Genomic DNA, 19,325 nt, shown 5'->3' on the forward strand with positions numbered 1-19,325 from the left:
TTCTAGACACAACAAATATTAAGGCCAACAAAATGGACAGGACCACATCGCAGTGCAACAGCAGGGGGTGTGAAATGACTCCAAAGGAGTAGCTCCACTGATTTATAATAGAATTCTAAAATTAATTATTTAAATGAATTTGTTTCATTCTGATGCAGTGGTGGCTGGTCACACCATCAGCCACGAAAGCTTAATTTTGAGTGAGCATTTTTGCATTTTTTGGTTATGTACAGCATATGTTTTATCATATTATTATATATGTCACATATGTTTTTATTATTATAAATGAATTTACTTTCACATTTTAAGCAAACCAAAAAGCACTGCAATGTATTCAATTCAGCAAAACACCAAAATCAGGCCTCTGCCCAAACCGAATGTTGCTGTAGCTAGAGAAGAATACACTCACCATATATGATCATATAGACATGTTCACATTGTTGTAGAAAAAGAAACATCATGATACTCTATAAGAAATTCCTTTAACACATCGGTGTGTGGAACGTACAGTATCAATAACAGTATTCCATTGTGGAAGTTGCCAAATCACTGTTGGCCACTACATCAAATTTGCCTCGCTGCCCTACGCTGATCCAGGGGGGCTGGGAAAGTTCCAATTTTATTGAACTTTGACTCACGCAGCTCCGACCCTGGTATTTCAATGATTTTGTAAACTCACCTTATATGTGTGAGCGTGTCTGTGTGTTTGTTTTCATGTTAACCTCTCGCTTGATTGAGAGGTCACAGGAAACTCTGGTGCTTTCTGTCATTTTTCGTGCTCTTCTTTTTTTCTTTTTTTCTCTTTCTTTTTTTGCTGAGTATTTTCTGTAAGAGGCTTTACTTCTCAGACAAACTGTACGTCTCTCGCTGTGATGTAGTTCAGCTTCTCCCCAGAGAGCAGTAATTGTTATGTTGCAGAATTAAGCCCTGTAAGTAGCTTCCCCATCACTAATTACGTGTGGCTCCACATCCAGCTGTTTGCATTGTCGCCAAAGAGCTGAAGACCTCCTGTATGAGGGTTTATTATCAGCCCCTGAAGGTCATATACGGGAACACTCAGACCTCTCACTGCAGCAGCTACAGCAAACCTGGCTGAGTGATGAGAGTGTGTGTGAGGCAGATGTGACCCAGGCAGTGAGAACCATCGCAGTGACATTCTCCACTCCCTCCTATCAACCATCAGACATGATTACAGCTTTCGCTTCTTGATCCAGTGCCCGCCTGAGCCCACTCCTTTGATTTCTCGGGATTCTCTCCTGCAGCCAAAGTAATCAAACAAGACGCTCAACTCAGACAGACTTGACCCCGGCGAGACATTTGTTAAAGTGATACTGCAAAGAGGAACAATTTGTCAAACATCTATTTTATTCAAAGGGAATAAGGACATTTTACTGCATTTCCTCCAGTCATACTTTACTCCTGAGGTAATGGCAGAGATTTAGTCAGTCATGTATTCATCTGTGTGGGCATCCAAACAGTGCTATACATATGTGATGACAGGCAGTCAGACCATTACCCCAAATCTAGGAAAGTAAAGCAATTTAATGACATCAAAAACATCAATTAACATTCTTAACATGCATGGCTGATTTTCTTTTACAAAACAATGTACCTGTTCTGTATGTTAATGCTGAAAAACATAATGTCTTCAATAGCAAATGTCTAATGACAAAGTCTATAATCCATTACAGCTGTTATAAACGTCTTCTTAAAGGGCTACTGCACCAACCTCACACATTAAAATCAGTTTGCGGATCATAAAAAGTACTTCTCAGCCGACAAATACAGCTGTGATCTCAAGCTCTTTATAAAAAGGGGCTTTATAAGAAATTACTTGTCAGGATGTCAGAGTGATATTAACCAAGGTTGTCAAAATTTGGACTTGTTGGACTTGTTTGGACTAGTTTATATCCCAAACCGTCTATTACAAACTGGGGGAATGTTTTTTCAAAATAACTAGGCATCTTTAATGAAATTTGATCTGTAGTTGCATTTATGCTAAATGTTTGTTCCAATTTTATTCAAATGGAACCAACATTTTTTAAACAATACTACAGTATGTTGCTAACAATGCAGAATCTAAATACTAAAACCAGAAAACCACTTTGAAAGAATTGTTAGCTTAGCATGAAGATCGCAAAAGAGCCAGACCCAGGATCAGCAGAGGTTCCTTAGAAACATCACAAACATGTTTTACTTATGAGTGGATTGTAGTTTATACACTGATTTTTACACGTTTTGTAGTTTTTACATAGATTAAACAGCTGATACATAACATATGCCATATTATCTGTAAGGTCTTTTAACAAATTTTAAGGCTAGCTGTTTCCCCCATTACCAGTCTTAATGGTAAGCTAAACTAATTTGCTACTTACCATTAGTGTAGAGATAGTGGTGTTATCTTACTAATCTCACTCTCAGTAAGAAAGCAAAAAAAAAAAAAAAAAATGTAAACTTATTTTTTACGGACTGGCAACTTGTATAAGTAAAATATTTTTGAGATATTTTTTATATATAAAAAAAAAAAGAAAGAAAAACAACCATTGCATCTCATGCCAGGATTTGAAATATCAATGTTTGTAACTCTAGTGCTGTAAAATATTTGCCTATAAATAGTGCAACTGTAATTGTGTTTGAAGTCTGAATTCAAACTGTTCTGAAAATGTAGATGGAAATGTGATTTAGTGATTCACCCAACAAGTCTTTATTCATCAACAGTTTGCTGTAATGGATTACATTTGTTGAAAATCCTATCCAAACCTATTTCAGCATGTACAGTCTCAGATATCTATTGTCCAATCACTCGACAATGTAAATTTCAGAGTGAACATTGGCCTCCAATGTATCTAACTACTCTTAAACAAGCATAATAACTAAACTGAATATTCCTCTAACACTGAAGGGGAGATTCTTGACTCAAGAATCAGCGTTGTGTAATGATGTTTAATGATATGTCAATTTCACTGTTACTTCATCAGGTATAAAACCCACTTAAAAATAAGTTAATAAGCAACCTTTATACACACATATATTTAATTAATCAATTTCACATATAAAAGGTCAGTAAATTTTGCTCCAATTGAAAAATATCTTGATATCCCAACTCATTTGTGGTATTATCTGTGGTCTGCTACAATATTACATCAGATCTAAAGCAGCATACTGTATGATGATGTGCAATGACGAGCGACATGTTCCCAACATTTGTACAAACATTAACTGCAGCTGCAGTATTGGAAATCAAAAAAAAAAAAAAAATCCAAGCCCTCTAAATTTCATGTGTAATAATAATTATAAAAAAGACACTCCGCACATAGAATATACACTATATATACACGGGATTTAGTAATGGTCATTCTGGTGCAACCTGACAAAACAGAGCTTTATAAAATGAGGATGGCAGAGTGCAGCTGACAATGACACATTACATTTGACACAAAAACTTGCGCTCAGTATGGATAATGTCTGTTTCCTCTTTCATTTGTTCCTCCCAGCAGATTTAATGGAAACTGTGTCCGGGGGAGGATGGATAGCCGTTCCGCTCCTCACGCGGGGGTTTGGACGGTGGCTTTGATCTCAGCTGACACCCTCTTCTCCCTCTTCTCCTTTCGTCCTGAGTACTCCCCGATGAAGGAGCCGTCCTCGTTGAATTGAGCGTCCTCGTCGCCGTAGTCCACCAGGCTGTCCCCGCTGTCCCCTGCTTTGATCTCTCTGCTCAGTGAGTGTTGGCTGCCCTTCAGTGGCTTCTCGTCGTTGTCACTAGAAGAGAGACACAGTGGATTTAGAATCACCTTATTTCACCCATGGCTTCACTTTTCTGGCTTACTGGAGACAATGGAAGGATGGAGAATCCAGCTATAACTCCCTCTTTGTGACTGGCAGAAGGGAAATAATCACAAAGATGCACAAGTTGAGACAATATTAATTGTTATGCAGTAAGGTCATCAATGCAACAACAGAAATTAGATATTGAGGGCTGGCTGAGCGTGAGGCTGCTATGGTCTACATCGTACGGTCTTGTATTATTGCACATTATAAATGTTCAATTCAACTTTATTTATATAGCGCCAATTCACAACAAAGTCATCTCAGGGCACTTTACAGAATAAGATAAGTAGACAACTTTTTTTGAGAATTTTCTGTAAAATCAAAACTGTAATCAAAACGTCAGCTCTAAACACGAAATTTAGACACACACACACACACACATTTAACTAGCTGCAGGATACAAACTGCTAATACTGATGCTCCGTCAAAGCCTGGGGCATCTTGTAGCTACAGTGCAGGCAAGGTACCCTTTCGCATCTAGATGTGACGCATAGGGTTTGACCTTCTGTGATTGCTTAGAATAGTGAGCTGCACTCACTTGCATTGCTGCCACTGCAGTTCTGTGAGTCTTTTTTTTTTTAGCAGGTGTCGACAGCATCTCTCCACATTAAGATGAGTTATGGAGCATATCTCCACTAAAAGCATATTGGGAAAACGTTAAATACTATAGCTTTAGAGCTGTTACAGTATCAATCCATGCACTGTAAGATGCACTACACGACACTCTTATTTCACCAAGGTTATTAGATTAATTTGATGTTCAGATAGCTGATAGCAAAGGTAATTATTACATAGGATGTTTACAGTGTGTCAGCAAATATGTTAGCTTAGACGTTAAAACTGTCAGACATTTGAAACTAATTAACTGCCATTTTGTTTGAGAAGATGCACCAGAAAATGGAGAGTTTGTTGTCTTTATGCCTATTTGAGGAGTTTTGGGGAGATTGTAAACTGTTTAAATGTCAGTGAAACCAAGTGTCAATAGAAAATTTCCCTGCTGCAAAATATCGTATTCATACATGGACAATATAATAAAACTAAAACATACCTAAATAGTTTGACATTTACGGAAATATGATTGTTTACTTGCTCAGACTGCTTTAGAATCTTGATACTAATCTTATATTTTAGTAAGCTCCCAGACACTTGTCAATCGGGAGGTTTACAGACTATTCAAACGAGCACCTAGAAATAATAGCTGTTAACCTCAATTTCTGTCTAAGCTAATGTATGTATATACATGTGTGTGTGTATGCACACATGTATATACATATACGTATATACACACACATATATACAGACACACACATATAATATATATATACACCCAGACACACACACACAGTAGTTAAGTCATACATTATAACATGATATCGTCTTTAGATTGTTGATTGTTTCTGACTATGTTTCTTTACTTAAGGGTTGAACTTTACTGAATTCCGGAACATTTTTGAAATGTCTTCAATTTAAACAATGCAACCAAGCATTGACACTGGCTAAATGGTGACTTCAAATTTAGGATTAGAAAAACTTTCATGAATAACGGCTGCCACTAGCTCCTGGAGCCATCAAGTACAGATCGTGTCACACTGAGACAATTTTGACTTCATCACATCACCAGATGTTGTGCAGTGCAGATGATTGTACAATTACACTGGGGCCCATACTGCAGTAGACTGTTATGAATTGGACCACTGAAGAATTAATGATACGTTCCCAGATATTACTGCCCTGGAGATGAGCTCCTTTCAATTACACTGATTAGATTTAGCATCCTGCTGTGTGCTGGGCAGCATGCGTTTAGCTCCATCCGGACAGAAAATTGCAACATCCGAATGGCACTGAGGCTGCCTTTACGATGCCACGTCTATCACAAACACCAACACAACAGGGCATCTGAAGTCACATTGTCTTATAAAGGAAAGCTACCACTCTAACAACGCTCATGTGTAAACAGCAAGGGGATGCTACTGCTGTTTACCACATACTTTCCAGTTACTCAGTCCATCAAATGTCTTGAACAGAAGAAGTTTGAGGCTCCATGTGAACCTCGTGCATGCTGGGTTGTCTTTTCAGCGGAAAGAGAAATGAACAGAGAGAAGAGAAGATGGAAACGACCGGTGGCAGAAGAGAAATTCATACACTGTTGCGCATGAATTGCAGTGGGGTGGTGAAATTGTGCTCAGAGGGTTGCGCTTACCTGTACTCACAAAATGTGTCGTCATTCATGCCCTGGGACTCCACGTCTGGGTGAAGGTCTTCTTTTTCTTTTACTGCTCGCAAAATGGAGAGAAGATACCAGTGATTTTCTCAAGAGACGGCTGCCAATGAAGATCACTGTGTCCCCTGACTGGCAACGTTGTTTGAATAACTTAAGAGTCTCAGTGCCTTATTCCCTGGACCTTGCACTTACTCGTTGGATAAAAGATGAGTGCAAGCCTTAGAAAAGATTGCAGTATGGTATGTTTTTTAAGATCTTTTCCTAAATACATTATATACTGAAAAGCATATAAAAACACAGCTTAATCTGATACATTTTTCTTACGTTTTTTTAAGGATTTGTTTGCCTGCATGTTACATGCATGATAAAAGAGTTAAATATTGTGTGAATGTATGGTTCTATTTGTGGTGTAACAGGAACAACATATGCCTGGAGGAAAAGAAAAGGTTGTAGTAGCTATGGGTGGTAATGAGAACTTAATGAGAAAACAAAAGGACATAGCTGCGTCTCGTTCTTTTTTCTGCTGACGAGCGAAGCGATCGCTGCCCAGACGACAACTTGATGGCCATTAGCTGTGAATAATAAAGCCGATAAGGACTCTCGTGTCCCCAACAGGAGGAATAACATTGTGATACCACACAGCTTATGTCATCACTCCCTGCGCTGCAACCCCATGTGCCCCCAGCATTTGCATTTTGTCCCGCTGTGGGCTGCACTTTTGGAGTACCGATGGAAAAAGCGTCATATCTAGACAATACAACATTCAAATATTGGCACACAGTAGGAAGGCTCATTTTCCTATCAATACGCAAGCCTATTTTATGTATACATTTGCATCAAAAGAATCTCGAGGCTTAAAAAAGACAAACACGTCAGCTTACATATTCCTGCATGGCCCCTGAGATTATTTCTCACAGTAACAAAAGGCAAAATGGAAATATAATGACACTCCAAGAAGCAATTAGTATTCAAGGAATGAGTAAGTGAGCACCTACCTGAATACTTTCCTCCTTTATTTCTGTTGACAAAGCAGGCGATCAACACAATGAGCGTGAGGAGAGCAATGGCACACATGAGGCCGATAAACCAGCCCTGGGTGGATATTCCTCCGTGGATGCTGGCCAGACCTGAGGAGAACAAAACCAGGTGACTTTGACACGCCCTGGCCTTTTCATCGGGACACTGGTTGAACGTTTACATCGGCAAAGTCTATCTGATGCAGAGGCAGAAGGTGGCAGAGTGCGCTGCTTATGGAAACGGTCCAATATTAATATTAAACAGCTAATCCTGCTTGTCTAATTAATCAAGTAAGGGACGCTGTACAAATGTAATTCCTCTCAGCAAGTCCACGCTGCTAAATTAAATCCTAGTGACAGTGCAAAAGAACACACGCTGCAGCTTGAGTCACTTCTCAAGGACGCACTGCTCAATTAAAGGTCAGTTAGTTGCTTTCCCATTTAGTTAGAGCTACTTTGTCTGTGAAAATTCTCACTCATCCAGGTTTGGTTATCCGAAGATTGAATCATGGAACAAAGGCCTACTCTGGAGGATATAACTGGGTTCCCCAGCCATTTTATTCGGACTAAAGAAGCTGCTCGGATAAGTAGCAAAACGTTTCTAACCAGGAAAAGAAGTCCAGCTGACATGATTCAATCTTTGGATAGAGCTATTTTGGTTTCCCTCCTCACCTGCGGACCTTGTGGTGATAACATCTTCAAATATACTAGAATTATCAACCCATCTGTAAGGAATAAGGCGCACACTGTACTCGGTTCCAGGTTCAAGTCTGTCAATGATGTGGAAAGTCTTAGAGGTGTTTAGGGTCTCTGTTATCTTCCAGAAGCCCTCACCTGTGCAGAGGGTCAATGATCAGGGTGGATTAGTATTCATGACAACACACAACTACTGTAGTGTAGATATATGTAGTCTAGTGAAAAAACAGGAAGGATGTCAGACACGGCACAGCTAACATTATGAGAGGGTTAAAACAGTCTAACGTGTTCCAGACAAAAAAAATGATATGCGCTTACGGTTGTTCATATATGCAATATAAAACTCGATGTGCTCCCCTCGCCAAATCCAGCTGATATTTGCAAAGCTGTCGCTAACAGCTGAGCTAACATTCAACAAGGCCGGGACTGACAGAGAAATGAGAAAAAGAGAAACAGCAAAGATGGGTTAGTTATGTACAAAGTAGATCAAAGCCGTGGTAGGGTGATAGGAGGGTTGTTATTATATGATGAAGGATGCTGTTCTTCATTTTCTATGAAAGGGGAGAGTGTGCTCTTCTGTTTTCTAACAGTACTTTAAAGAGGCATCAATTACATCTGACAGAGGGGGACGTTGGGTGAATCTCCAAACAGCAGACATGAAAGGAGTAATGCACATATGGAGATGAAATCACAGGTGGAGCCAGTGCGAAATGTTTGTCTATTGAAGCCTCAAGTGAGATTTACTATCAAACCAATGCGATCATCTCTGCAAGTTGCATATTGTTCTTATATTACTATTCTGCCATGTCACAGCACGGTGGCCCTGGGAGCTCAACACACTGCAACTTGAAACACATGCAAATGAATAAAAACACAAGCAAATTAAGCCAACAACTCGACCAATTTGACAGCAGTGGTGCAACATTCAAATAAAAAGCTGCAGATAGAGAAACAGAAAATTGATGATGAAAATGTTTCAGAGGGACAAATACAAAAAACTACACAAGAAGGTTAAAATGAACAATTAAAAAAATGTTCTTTTTTTTTTTAATACCAGTTGACTTAAAGAAGCACGTGAAAACAACTGCCAAGTGTCATCTCAATTGCAGACGACTGCAAAGTTTCCAGGAGAGCACCAAAAAGTGATAGACACAGTTGGGACACCGTTGTTGCGGTGACTTAAGTTGAAAGATCAGCTGAAAGGTCTGTTTTCTAATTGTTTGTTGCACTTTTCTAATGGCACGTTTGTTTAGTTGTGTGTTCTGTATTTGCCCAGTGTTTCTGCATTGGGCTGTGTTGTCTGTAATCTGCAGAGTTTTTTTTTCTGAATGTGATACCAGTGTTGTCAAATTGGTAAAGTGTTTTCTTAATTTGCTTGTGTTTCGTTTATTAGCATGTTCTTTCTGAAACTGCAGTGTCTTTGGGCTCTGTGGCCCAACGCATAATAGTCCAAAACCCAAATTCTCACATTTTTGCACGGTAAACGACCAATTGTCGAAACAGTTATTCTAATGAGGCTAGTCATGTAATTACTTCTGCTCTACAATCTTTAAAACCTAAAAAGCATAATTAAATATCCAGATACAACACGGAAGACATGATGTTTGCTACAGCTCCTATTATTTAAAGCCCCACCCCAACTCTGACATTTGTAGCCTTTTGATACTCAATAGGAATAAAATCCAACATTGAAGTGAACGATCTTCATCATTAGTATGTGAAAAGTATATTTTGACAGCAGCCGTCTAAGCTGGCCAACAAAACACAGTCCACTTCATTTCCCCACGGCAATCATGCAAATCTTCTGCTGTGTCTCCAGCTCAGGTGCATTATTTGCTCAGGTGATAATTTAGCACACAAGGACACCTGCGACTGTGCTGTCCATCTCCACCACTGCAAATGACACTCTCTGACTAATGCTGATGGATTAGTGTGCAACTGCGGTAATTGCAATCATTGGTACTACGCAGGGACTTCAACTGACACAGGCCCCTTAACTAAAAATATCCCAACGTTGGCTTCTGTGTTTTGTCACTGCACTTCTCAGCTTGCTATTTAATGCTGCAGGAAGCAGCTGCTCACCCAGCGGGGAGGTGATGCCTTGGAAGACGCCCCTTCAAAGTCAGGAGGGCTTTCTTTTTTATGAAGAGAGGCCAAAAAATATTGTGATATAGGAGCTTTCAACAGCTTCCACTTATCCACTTATCTCAGTGTCCTGTAAATATCACCCTCCCGGTATGGGCTCACACATCCCCAGCATGACCCAGTAGGATGTTTCTCCTCGCTGTTTTCTCTCAGCTCAGATGCTGCCCCGGACAACTTCTTGTCCCAGAGCTGTGTTGTTGTTTACCCAGTTGAAGACTACATGGAAATGTCAGGTGATTGTTGGGTCAATATACTGCCATGTACAGAGGGGACCAGGGCTCAACAAATCAATCACTGACAATTAAACATACAGCATTGGTCCCATTCGCTGTGCAGCTACACTGTCGGGTCAGGATATAGATCTAGTATCCTAGATTTCCCTGTGGTACAGAAGAGAAATTAAAACCAGCCTTTTCATCTGCATCCACTTGTCTTGTAACAAACAATAAAACTGAGATGTTGCCTTACATCCCAGCTTTCCTGTTACCACTGGAAACGACAAACTTTCTAGGAAAAATACCACAAGTACCTAATTAGCCTGCAACAATATAGAGGCGTACGTCTTTGTTTTCGTGGTATCAGTTTACTTCCAGGAGGAGTCCAGGAGTCAGTTAGCAACTGAAAAATGTTCCGACAAACAATTAAAATGTGTTTGTGTATTTGTCACTCTGTAGTTTTGGTTTGCCACTGTGGGTTCTCGATGCTTTTTGTGTCGGAATGTGCTGGAACTCTACCTATGGTGGAACGAGTGGGTTTGGTCACTGGGGACTTTGGAGTGCTTGGAGGTGAGGGGGAAGCTGACTTGCCTGAAAAGAAAGACAGACCTTGTGGTTATCAATTTGGATTGGAGCTCAGGGGGTGCTACATTCTACTGTTAGCACACATGCTATTGTCAGCTAAAATAAAATTAGTAGCTACACATCTACAGTAAAATATAATCTAGGTGGAACAATTTTACACATCTTTACACAAAAGGCGACGGAAGGATTTCTAATTTGACTTGATTGTGCATTTTAAAAGCGACTTCATTTCCTTCATGCACATCATTAAATGTAAGAAAGATGGACGTGTGGTGTGTCTGATCTCCTTGCTGGATTTTGCTTTTACAACATCATTTATTGCCTCAGCTGGAGTTAGACATGTTGCACTCGGGTCTGCTGTTGCTAGGATAAAAGTCAATATTCGTTTACGGCCACTAATGAGCCAAGATTAATATGAATTTATAATTAGATTACTCATTACCATTGCTATTAGAGAGGAAGCCTCAAACTTTATCTAAGAAGAAGTTGACGCTTTTCTAATGAAAGGTGGCATCAGAGTGCTCTCTGCTGATGGCAAGGGCAAACAGCAGACAAGGTCAATTATCCACAGAGGAGCACGGTGTTTAGAGCTTTCAAATTCTGCGAAGGGAAAATATAACGTGTTGAACTGTTTGGCATGTGCTGATTTATTCGGGTTACAGCGTCCACACCTGTTCACATTTCTAAATCTACCCATGCACTTGCTACTTAAATACTATTATGACTGCTACACGTGTCACACACAATCATGCAAAGATGTAACACATAATTACAGAGAGGACGCGAGCATTAAGAAAGCATTAACAAGTATGTGAGATTTTGTATGTGTGGGTGTGACATGCCACAGTGTCTACACAAACACCAGTCTACATACTGGTACCAACAGTGGAAGCCACAGTGGAAGCTGCAGAGGGAAGAAAAAGAAAAGACAGAGGGACAAGCATTGCATTGCTAAGCATAAGTTTACACATACACACATATGTGCTGTACACACCGCATGACAAAAGTAATACTGACAGCAGTGCACATTCAGTGAAGGGAGAAAGCAAGCAGAAGACATTAAAAACACAACACAGCACTGACACATAAACACACAGTGAAAGTGGAGCTAACACTGATAACTTTCATGCTCACATTTTCAAGTCTCCCCCGCACACAGAGACATGTAACAGCTCAATTCAGCACATAAGAAAATGAACCCTTCTCCGTGGAATCATTGAGGCTGCCTTTTCCCCGTGCAAATAAACAACCCCTAAGAGCCAATTACGTTATTCTCTGTGATTGTTAAGGATCCTTTCAGCAAGCACTCGCTTGCATATTCAGCACTTGTGGTGTGTATCAGCGTAACAGTTGCGCGTTTTGTCTTTTGCACAACGCATACGTGAATGAGAAATAAATAAATGCGCCCAACTATAAACGCTGATGGCATCTGTTGCAGCTGGTCTGTTTTGCTTCTGTTCATGTGAGTCCACGTGCAGCTTCCTGTTTCATTTCATGTCCAATCATTCATGCCGCTGTCTGCAATCTCACTGAAGATTTGTTTGACTTTGAGCCAGCTGAAGTATAGTGTGCAGTCCTCAACAAATGATATGTAATTGAAAAGAAAAATATACCAGCTACGAATCTGATCATTATGATCACTTACCTACCAACTTCTTCATGATTACATTATTTGGTATCAAACCTTCAGTTTCCCTCCTGCTCAAAGCAATTTTCTTTCTTTGCTGATTGTTTCACAGTTCTGGCTCTCTGTCCAATCAATAAGCACTTGCACTCTCATGACAGTGACAAATGAAAACCTCCACTACACCCATATGAAATTGTTTATCCACAAAAATTACTTACATGGAGATATGAAAAGCTTGGCTGCCCAGGCATACATCATGTTCTGCTAGTCCAATGCCATTTTGAAATTGTGAAATGGCTTTGTCACTTACTTCACTTAGCATGGACTCTGCAGAGCCAATTCTGCACCTCCAAGCTCATCTTTGTTGCCATTGTCTTCTCCAGAACTCAACACACACACACACACACACAAACGTGCACACACACAGCTTATTCATTGATACGCCACTCAGTCAGTTGCTCACTCACTTGTTTCTAGGGTGGTCGTGCACTCCTCGCTGATGACAGGACCACAGCCCACCGTGGTGCAGGAGCGTAGGTAGAACTTGTATTTGCTCACAGGCTCCAGGTCAGGCAGAATCCAATTGGTGGTATCAGGGTTGCTGATGTCAACCGTCTGCAGTGGACCCACCTCCTCCGTGTCATTGACTAGATATAAAAACATTTTAGGTTACAGTCTGGAATTACTGTACCCCAGCATGTGCCTCTAATGTAGCTTATACCTACATTCAACTCTCCGGACACCTGAAAAAAAAATGGAGATTACTTTTAAATAATTTGAGTCAAGCTCAGTGTTTTAGCACTTTTTTGAAGGAAAAAAACGATAATAATATTGGCTATCTAGAATTATAAATAACTATTAAGACAAAAACAAAAAAATGTAAATGTAAAAACAAAATTGGGTGCTTTTTTCAGTGATATAATTTCCTGTAACCATTTCTTTTGGTGGAAATGAAATTGCTCTTCCTGAGAAATGTTCTACATTTGGATTTTACCTGGACCAAACTGCATTACTTTTTAAATTCTGAGAGTCTATGAGGGATTTGGGAAATGCCTACAGAATTCGTGTAAAGATTACCACATGGCTTTAAGGATTTAGCAAACAGTTGCCATGTATGGGTTTTCGGGGGTACAGTATCCAAAGAGTTGCTGTGACTTGAATGCTATATGAGCGGCACAAGCTGGTGACAAAATTATTCATTTCAATTTAACTCAAAGAATTGTCTCTGATGTATGTGAGATGAATGGCTCAGTGAACGATTGTTCATGCTGCCATTCCTTACAAACTTTGTTTCCGACTCCTTTATTGTTTATGATAACACACGAATAATTAGAGTTTGTGGCTATAATCTTAAGCAGCACCAAAATCTTTGATTTTTTTTTTTTTTTTTTTTTTTTTTTTGGTAGTTCATTTTAGTTTATTTTGCTTTAGTTGAACAGTGAGTGATTCCTACACACAAGATGTTTGTCTCTTTCTGTTGTGGAAACTGAAACTTCTCCAACTAAAACCTTTTTAAAATAAATCCAACTGACAATTAAAAAGCCTTTCACTGGTGCCAACAAAAAAAAAAGCAAATGCTGATTCTTGTTTTGTCTGGCACATTTGCTAAATATCTCTTGAAAATCCTATTAGCATTTAACAAACAAGCCACGCATTGTGAAGCACTATTTCCTCGTGTTGTTGTATACACTCTCTACACTGTGATGGGACCACGTATTTTACTACGTAAAGCGGCCCAGTAGGTAGGGAGGTGGCATTTATGTTCTTTGTAACAAAAACAAACACAGCAGGTGTTGAGGTGACCTTTGCTACATCTCTCTGGTAGCAAACAATGAGAAGAATGTATTGCCCTTCTTCTCTTTTCGCCTGGACCTGCTGTTATCAGACATCACAATTTATTTTTTTTTTCCCTGTTTTGTTTTGTTTCAAGGGATAAAAGCGATGCCGTTTTTGTAAATAATGCAATCCAGACTGGTACAGAGAAGAGGCCACAAACGTCAAACGGTGTATGAGCACTTATCTGGCAACACTTAGGCCTGTAAGTTGATGCACATGATCTTAAAGAGTGGCCACGGAGATCAGTATTCTTCAGCCTGCTTGGACAAATAGCTGCCCTTTTGTACTGGGAAACTGACCAAGACTAACCAGCACTAAAAGCTTAGGACAACCCCCAGGTAGTTTGGGTTCCATTCACATAGAAAGAAAAGCAAAACCAACTCAACCAAACCAAGGTTATTCTGAACTCCCACTATAGTTGATGTTTCGTGTAAGTGCAGTGCAAACTTCATGTGGTGCACCGATAAAAAGCTACTTCACAGTAACTGTAATAGACAGTAGTTTGGTGTTAGGTGTTTAAAATAAATCAGTAACTATGCCTATACTATTCCAAATAAACTGAAAAATCCTAATATAAATCTTTCAATGTCAGATCTTAAAATACTTTTGCAGCGTAATGTTTTGCAGTCGAATGTGTCTTTATGCCACACAGTCAACACATTAACAGTAAAGTACTCTGATCAAGTCAGCACAACATTTTGAAATCTGGAGTGGACAGAGTTTGAGCCCTCATCTTACTTCTGTGAAACACTTTGCTGTGCCAAGTGCTGTCAGTAGCTTGATAAGGGGTGGGTCAGTAGTGGTTTCAGTGTGTACAGTCCATCCCTGCCCAAGGCCTTGGAGTGGGTTTCAAGCTCTTTAACGCAGTGTGACCACACGACCCACTCAATGGTGAGGGCAACTTCAGGATACATTCAGCCTTTACATTCAGGGATTTATTTTGAGAGTAACAAAATGATACTGACACAACTGTATTTCTGTCAGTGCTAATATTATCATGTCTAGTTGTATCTCATTCCACATGTACTGTATGATCACTGATCTTCTTGATCACAAGCTTCCACACAGAAATAGACTTCAAAGCAGGCAATTTAAACTTAGAGATTTATAAAGGTAGATGCTGCACTGGGGCTTGTCAAATGTGTCTGTCTAACTGCCATATTGGATTTGGGCTCCACCCTATTCTGGATCATTTAAACTGGATAGTTTAAGATAGACCCTTCTGTTGGTTGGATTTGGGTGCTCTAGTGAAAGAAACGCCAAAACCAAGCAGAAGGGATTAACAACATTGTAGATAAGATGTTATCTTAAAATATATTGTTGAATGTGATATATTAAAATAAGTAAATATATAGTCAATTTCTAAAATGAATTATATCCATCACCATAAATACGTCTATATCAACGTTGAGTTTTCTCTCTTCTAATTATGTTAGGTAAGTCTGCAAACTGGATTAGCTTTCAGACATCTGTTGAAACGCAACATGTGGGGCAATGTTTGCTAAAAATATCTTGAAAACTCATTTAGAAATGTATCATCAAGTGGAATGATGTATGGCTGAGGTGTTTTCAGCAGTTGTGGACAACAACAGAGATGTATGGTGCAGACTGACAAGCAATCAAACGAAGTTTCAGTAGTGGTTTTAACGTCTGTTGACAATACAATTAGAAAATGAAAGTCATCTTTTAGGTAACATTGTGTGACTGTCAATTTTATGTTTAGTTACTATCAGATTTATAAGGGTATAAAAATACAATCTAAGTACGATTTATAAAAAATATATTTATGACACAGTTTAATACCTCAACAACTGGAAAATCCGCTCAGCAAGTTATCATATCTTGTGGTTAAACCTCCTGCCTCTATACATCTGATCCAACACGGTGGCTGAGTAGCTTATCAGTCAGGAAGTATCTCTCTATATAAAATCTATTATTTGAACCCCACCTGTGGAGTGTGTTAAACAGCATTACAACAGGCTATCCTGCGAAACATGTGGGGTGTGAAGCTATTAAAAGCTGCTGTAAAGATGGGCGTAGTCCTCAAACAGCTGTGCTGCAGTTTGAGATTCCACTTGTGTCACCGATGATACATTGACAGCTGGCTGCATTATCCCCAACGTTTCTCACATGACTTCTTTCAAGGGGACTTCAAAAGAAGTCACACTTCAAGGAGTCCATCAGCTTTATTGCTGTGGCACAATGAAAACGTCCTCTCCTGAAATATCGTGTGACACTTGGCCCTCTTGCTCAGCTGCCAAATCAAACCCAATTAGCCAGGAAATGTGCTACTAAGATGTTGTTGGAAGTTAGTCATTAGCTTTGTTTTTACTTTTATGTAAGAACAGTAAAGTGTGTGCACGTGTGGTCAGTGATGGTATCCTCCGGTATCCTGTGGACAGGATGGGGTCAGTAAGGCTGGACCTTAACAGGCTGTGACACAGAGGTTTTGGTCAGCACCAGCCAAGCCATGAGTGTGACACAGAGGCCAGCAGACATCATCTTGACATGTTTCCTATACACACAGTCTGACCTCACTTTGACCCCAGGCCTGTTAAAGCAGCACAATGATTTTCTCAATGAACATCATGGGTTAGCAAGTCCTCCCTACTGTCTGGATCAATTCTCTGTAATATTCTATGGTGGTAGGGGCTGTGCATTTAAAACAGTGTGGCTAGATTGAAATTTATTGCATGTACATTTTTCAATATAGTTAATTTTTTCTGAAGGGTGCCCAAGGTGGAGAGAAGCCAAAGACACATGGGAAACAGAAATATCTCCGTCTGGCAATATCGTGGCATTGTTATTACATCTGAGTTAGTTTAGTTGAGTTTAGTTTAAGCACATGGATACGTACTGAGCTGATATTCGAGGAGGTACCCGGTGAGAATGCCATTAGGTTCCACCGGTGGGGCCCAGGCCAGAGAGACAGTGTGCTTCTGTACATCTGTGACCCTGAAAACAGGATTTTTCTCAGGGACTGTGGAGGCAGAGAAGGTAATACACACAGTAAGCCGCTGATTTCTGCAACCCAGTTTCCTTAGCTATTATTAGATTTTCTCTTCAGTAGTTGTGAATCAATACACTCCATGCTGTTTCTCCACAATCCTACCTCCCTCCTGGGTTTTGAAGTTGACGGGATGGCTGCCGGGGCCGTTGCCCCTCCCGTTGAAGGTCATGACAATGAGGCTATACTCAGAGAAAGGCGTCAGCCCCGGTACTATAGCATGATTCCGGTCCCCAGGGAATGTCAGTGTGTGTTTGTCTCCGTGGCTTTTCTTTGAATCCACCAGACTGCGTAAACGCCACCAATTTATCTATATTGTGAAAAAGACACATATAACTGTTAAGATACAATGTTTGACATCATATATATATATATGTAAATATATATGTAAATGTGTGATGGAATTCTAAATAGTTTTTTGGGGTTTTTTTGGCATTATGAGCAAGAAAACATGAAGCTGGTCAAGTAGAGAAGACAGAGTGGGGTGAGAGAAGTAAACGTTAAGAGCAAGGTCACAGCCATTTCTTTTAAATTGTGTCAGAAAGCAAATGTCTTGTTTTTGAGGTATTACCCTGTAGCCTCCCAGATGTCCATGTAGCTTGTCCTTGCGTACACGTGTCCAGCTAACCTTGACCACTGAGCTGTTCATCACCTCCACAGCTACATTATCAGGTGCAGCAGAAGGAACTGCACAAGTAAACATACATTAGAATATACAGTGCAGTTTAGCTGAAAGCTACTCCGTTAAAAACTGGGCAGTGAGGCAAGACTTGAAGCATGACCTTGGAAACCACTATTTCTTATTAAAGCTACTTCAGAAATGAACGAATGAACAAAAGACAAAAAAACGTAACAACTAGCTACTAGCTTTAGAAATCACCCATTTACTTGAACAACTAGTGGGATGGGACTTAATTACTACAACCCTAAAAGCTAAATAACCACATTTGATAAAAGCTACAGCAGTGAGAATTGTCATGACCTGATGTGATCTCCTGGGGGCAAGTCCAAAAGAAAGCTAAACACAGCAAATACAGTAAATCTCTGTACAGACTGCTTCTCCAGAGAAAGCCCTACAGTCCACTACTTTAAATCTCCAAATTACAAAGCTTATGAATGCCATTTCACAAAGTCCACCTGAACACTGGAGCAGAAAATACCACAGTTAAACAGAAAGGAGGGAAAAAAAAGGTTTTAATTAAACCACATATTTCTCCATGAAATCACACATCCTCAAACTACACTTTGCATTTAGGCAGCTCCAAGTGGCAGCAAGAGGTGAGCAAGAGTCTGTTTGTAAAATTCCAGACATAATTAGTTTAAAAAATAAACATAGCAATAAACATAGCAATAGGAAAATAAAAAATTACACTGTAAGTCAGGAAGTCTGGCTTTCTAGTTCTCTGACAAGGATTTAATCAGAATTTACATATATATTTTATTATTGGATATTTCTTTGAGGATATGTCGCTGTGAAGGATTCTTCTTACATTACAAATAGCCATTTTATCAATTTCTAGTCAAAACAAATAATGCAGCTCTAAATTATATCAACAAAGATCACTACTTACAGTCCTCTCCTGAATAGCCAGTCACTATTCTTGGCTCGGGCCCCCAGCCTTGATTGTTCCTGGCTTGGATTTTGATCTCATAGGGCACAAAGGTGGGAGTGTTCTTTACAACAAATGAGTGTCTCTTCACCATGTGTTCCTGCCAGTCCTCCTCCATGTCCTGTCTCCTGTAACTGACCTTATACTCCAGGCCAGGACCATTGTGTTCGATGGGTAACAAGGGCTGAAGAATGGAAGAGGAAAAAAACAACAAGGGTGAGAAGGGTTTCATAGCGACTTTTATAGTTGCATAAGATGCTTCTTATGTTTCACTGCTCAATGTTACTGCCTCTGTAGGATTAAAATGACAAGCTAGCCCAGGAAACTGTGCTTGGAACACTGGCAGTGTTTTATCCGACTATCTAATAAAACACTAGAACAACTGACCTGGTCTTGCAGCAAGGCTTTTCTTTGATACAGGGCTTGCTAAGACATTGTAGATGAAAAGATTAATCTCTTCACAAAAGTTGGACCATGAGAAATAGAATGAGATACCATTATCCACAAAAGCAAATCATTAACAGTGGGAGAGCTCATGA

At 39.7% G+C, this 19,325-nt stretch overlaps 1 protein-coding gene across 24 annotated transcripts in view; it reads right to left on the minus strand.

The window, feature by feature from the left end:
- Window positions 1-1,522: 1,522 nt before the first annotated feature.
- chl1b (cell adhesion molecule L1-like b) overlaps window positions 1,523-19,325 on the minus strand; it is a 66,459-nt gene continuing 48,656 nt past the window's right edge. For 7 of the 24 annotated variants that reach the window (XM_067504778.1, XM_067504779.1, XM_067504771.1 and 4 more), the window contains 13 exons: window positions 18,748-18,970; window positions 17,748-17,863; window positions 17,282-17,486; window positions 17,027-17,149; window positions 13,059-13,076; window positions 12,801-12,980; window positions 11,581-11,610; window positions 10,641-10,712; window positions 8,080-8,187; window positions 7,738-7,899; window positions 7,045-7,176; window positions 6,029-6,101; window positions 1,523-3,759 (listed from right to left, as the gene is read on the minus strand). In XM_067504778.1, the coding sequence (XP_067360879.1) occupies window positions 3,546-3,759; window positions 6,029-6,101; window positions 7,045-7,176; window positions 7,738-7,899; window positions 8,080-8,187; window positions 10,641-10,712; window positions 11,581-11,610; window positions 12,801-12,980; window positions 13,059-13,076; window positions 17,027-17,149; window positions 17,282-17,486; window positions 17,748-17,863; window positions 18,748-18,970 (1,656 nt within the window). In that variant the 3' untranslated portion in view covers window positions 1,523-3,545. Of the gene's footprint in view, window positions 3,760-6,028; window positions 6,622-7,044; window positions 7,177-7,737; window positions 7,900-8,079; window positions 8,188-10,640; window positions 10,713-11,580; window positions 11,611-12,800; window positions 12,981-13,058; window positions 13,077-17,026; window positions 17,150-17,281; window positions 17,487-17,747; window positions 17,864-18,747; window positions 18,971-19,325 lie in introns of all 24 variants that reach the window. The other 17 variants (XM_067504781.1, XM_067504777.1, XM_067504795.1 and 14 more) reach the window with 15 other exon arrangements.

The sequence above is a fragment of the Channa argus genome, chromosome 5, assembly GCF_033026475.1.
Source record: "Channa argus isolate prfri chromosome 5, Channa argus male v1.0, whole genome shotgun sequence".
Lineage (NCBI taxonomy): Eukaryota > Metazoa > Chordata > Actinopteri > Anabantiformes > Channidae > Channa > Channa argus.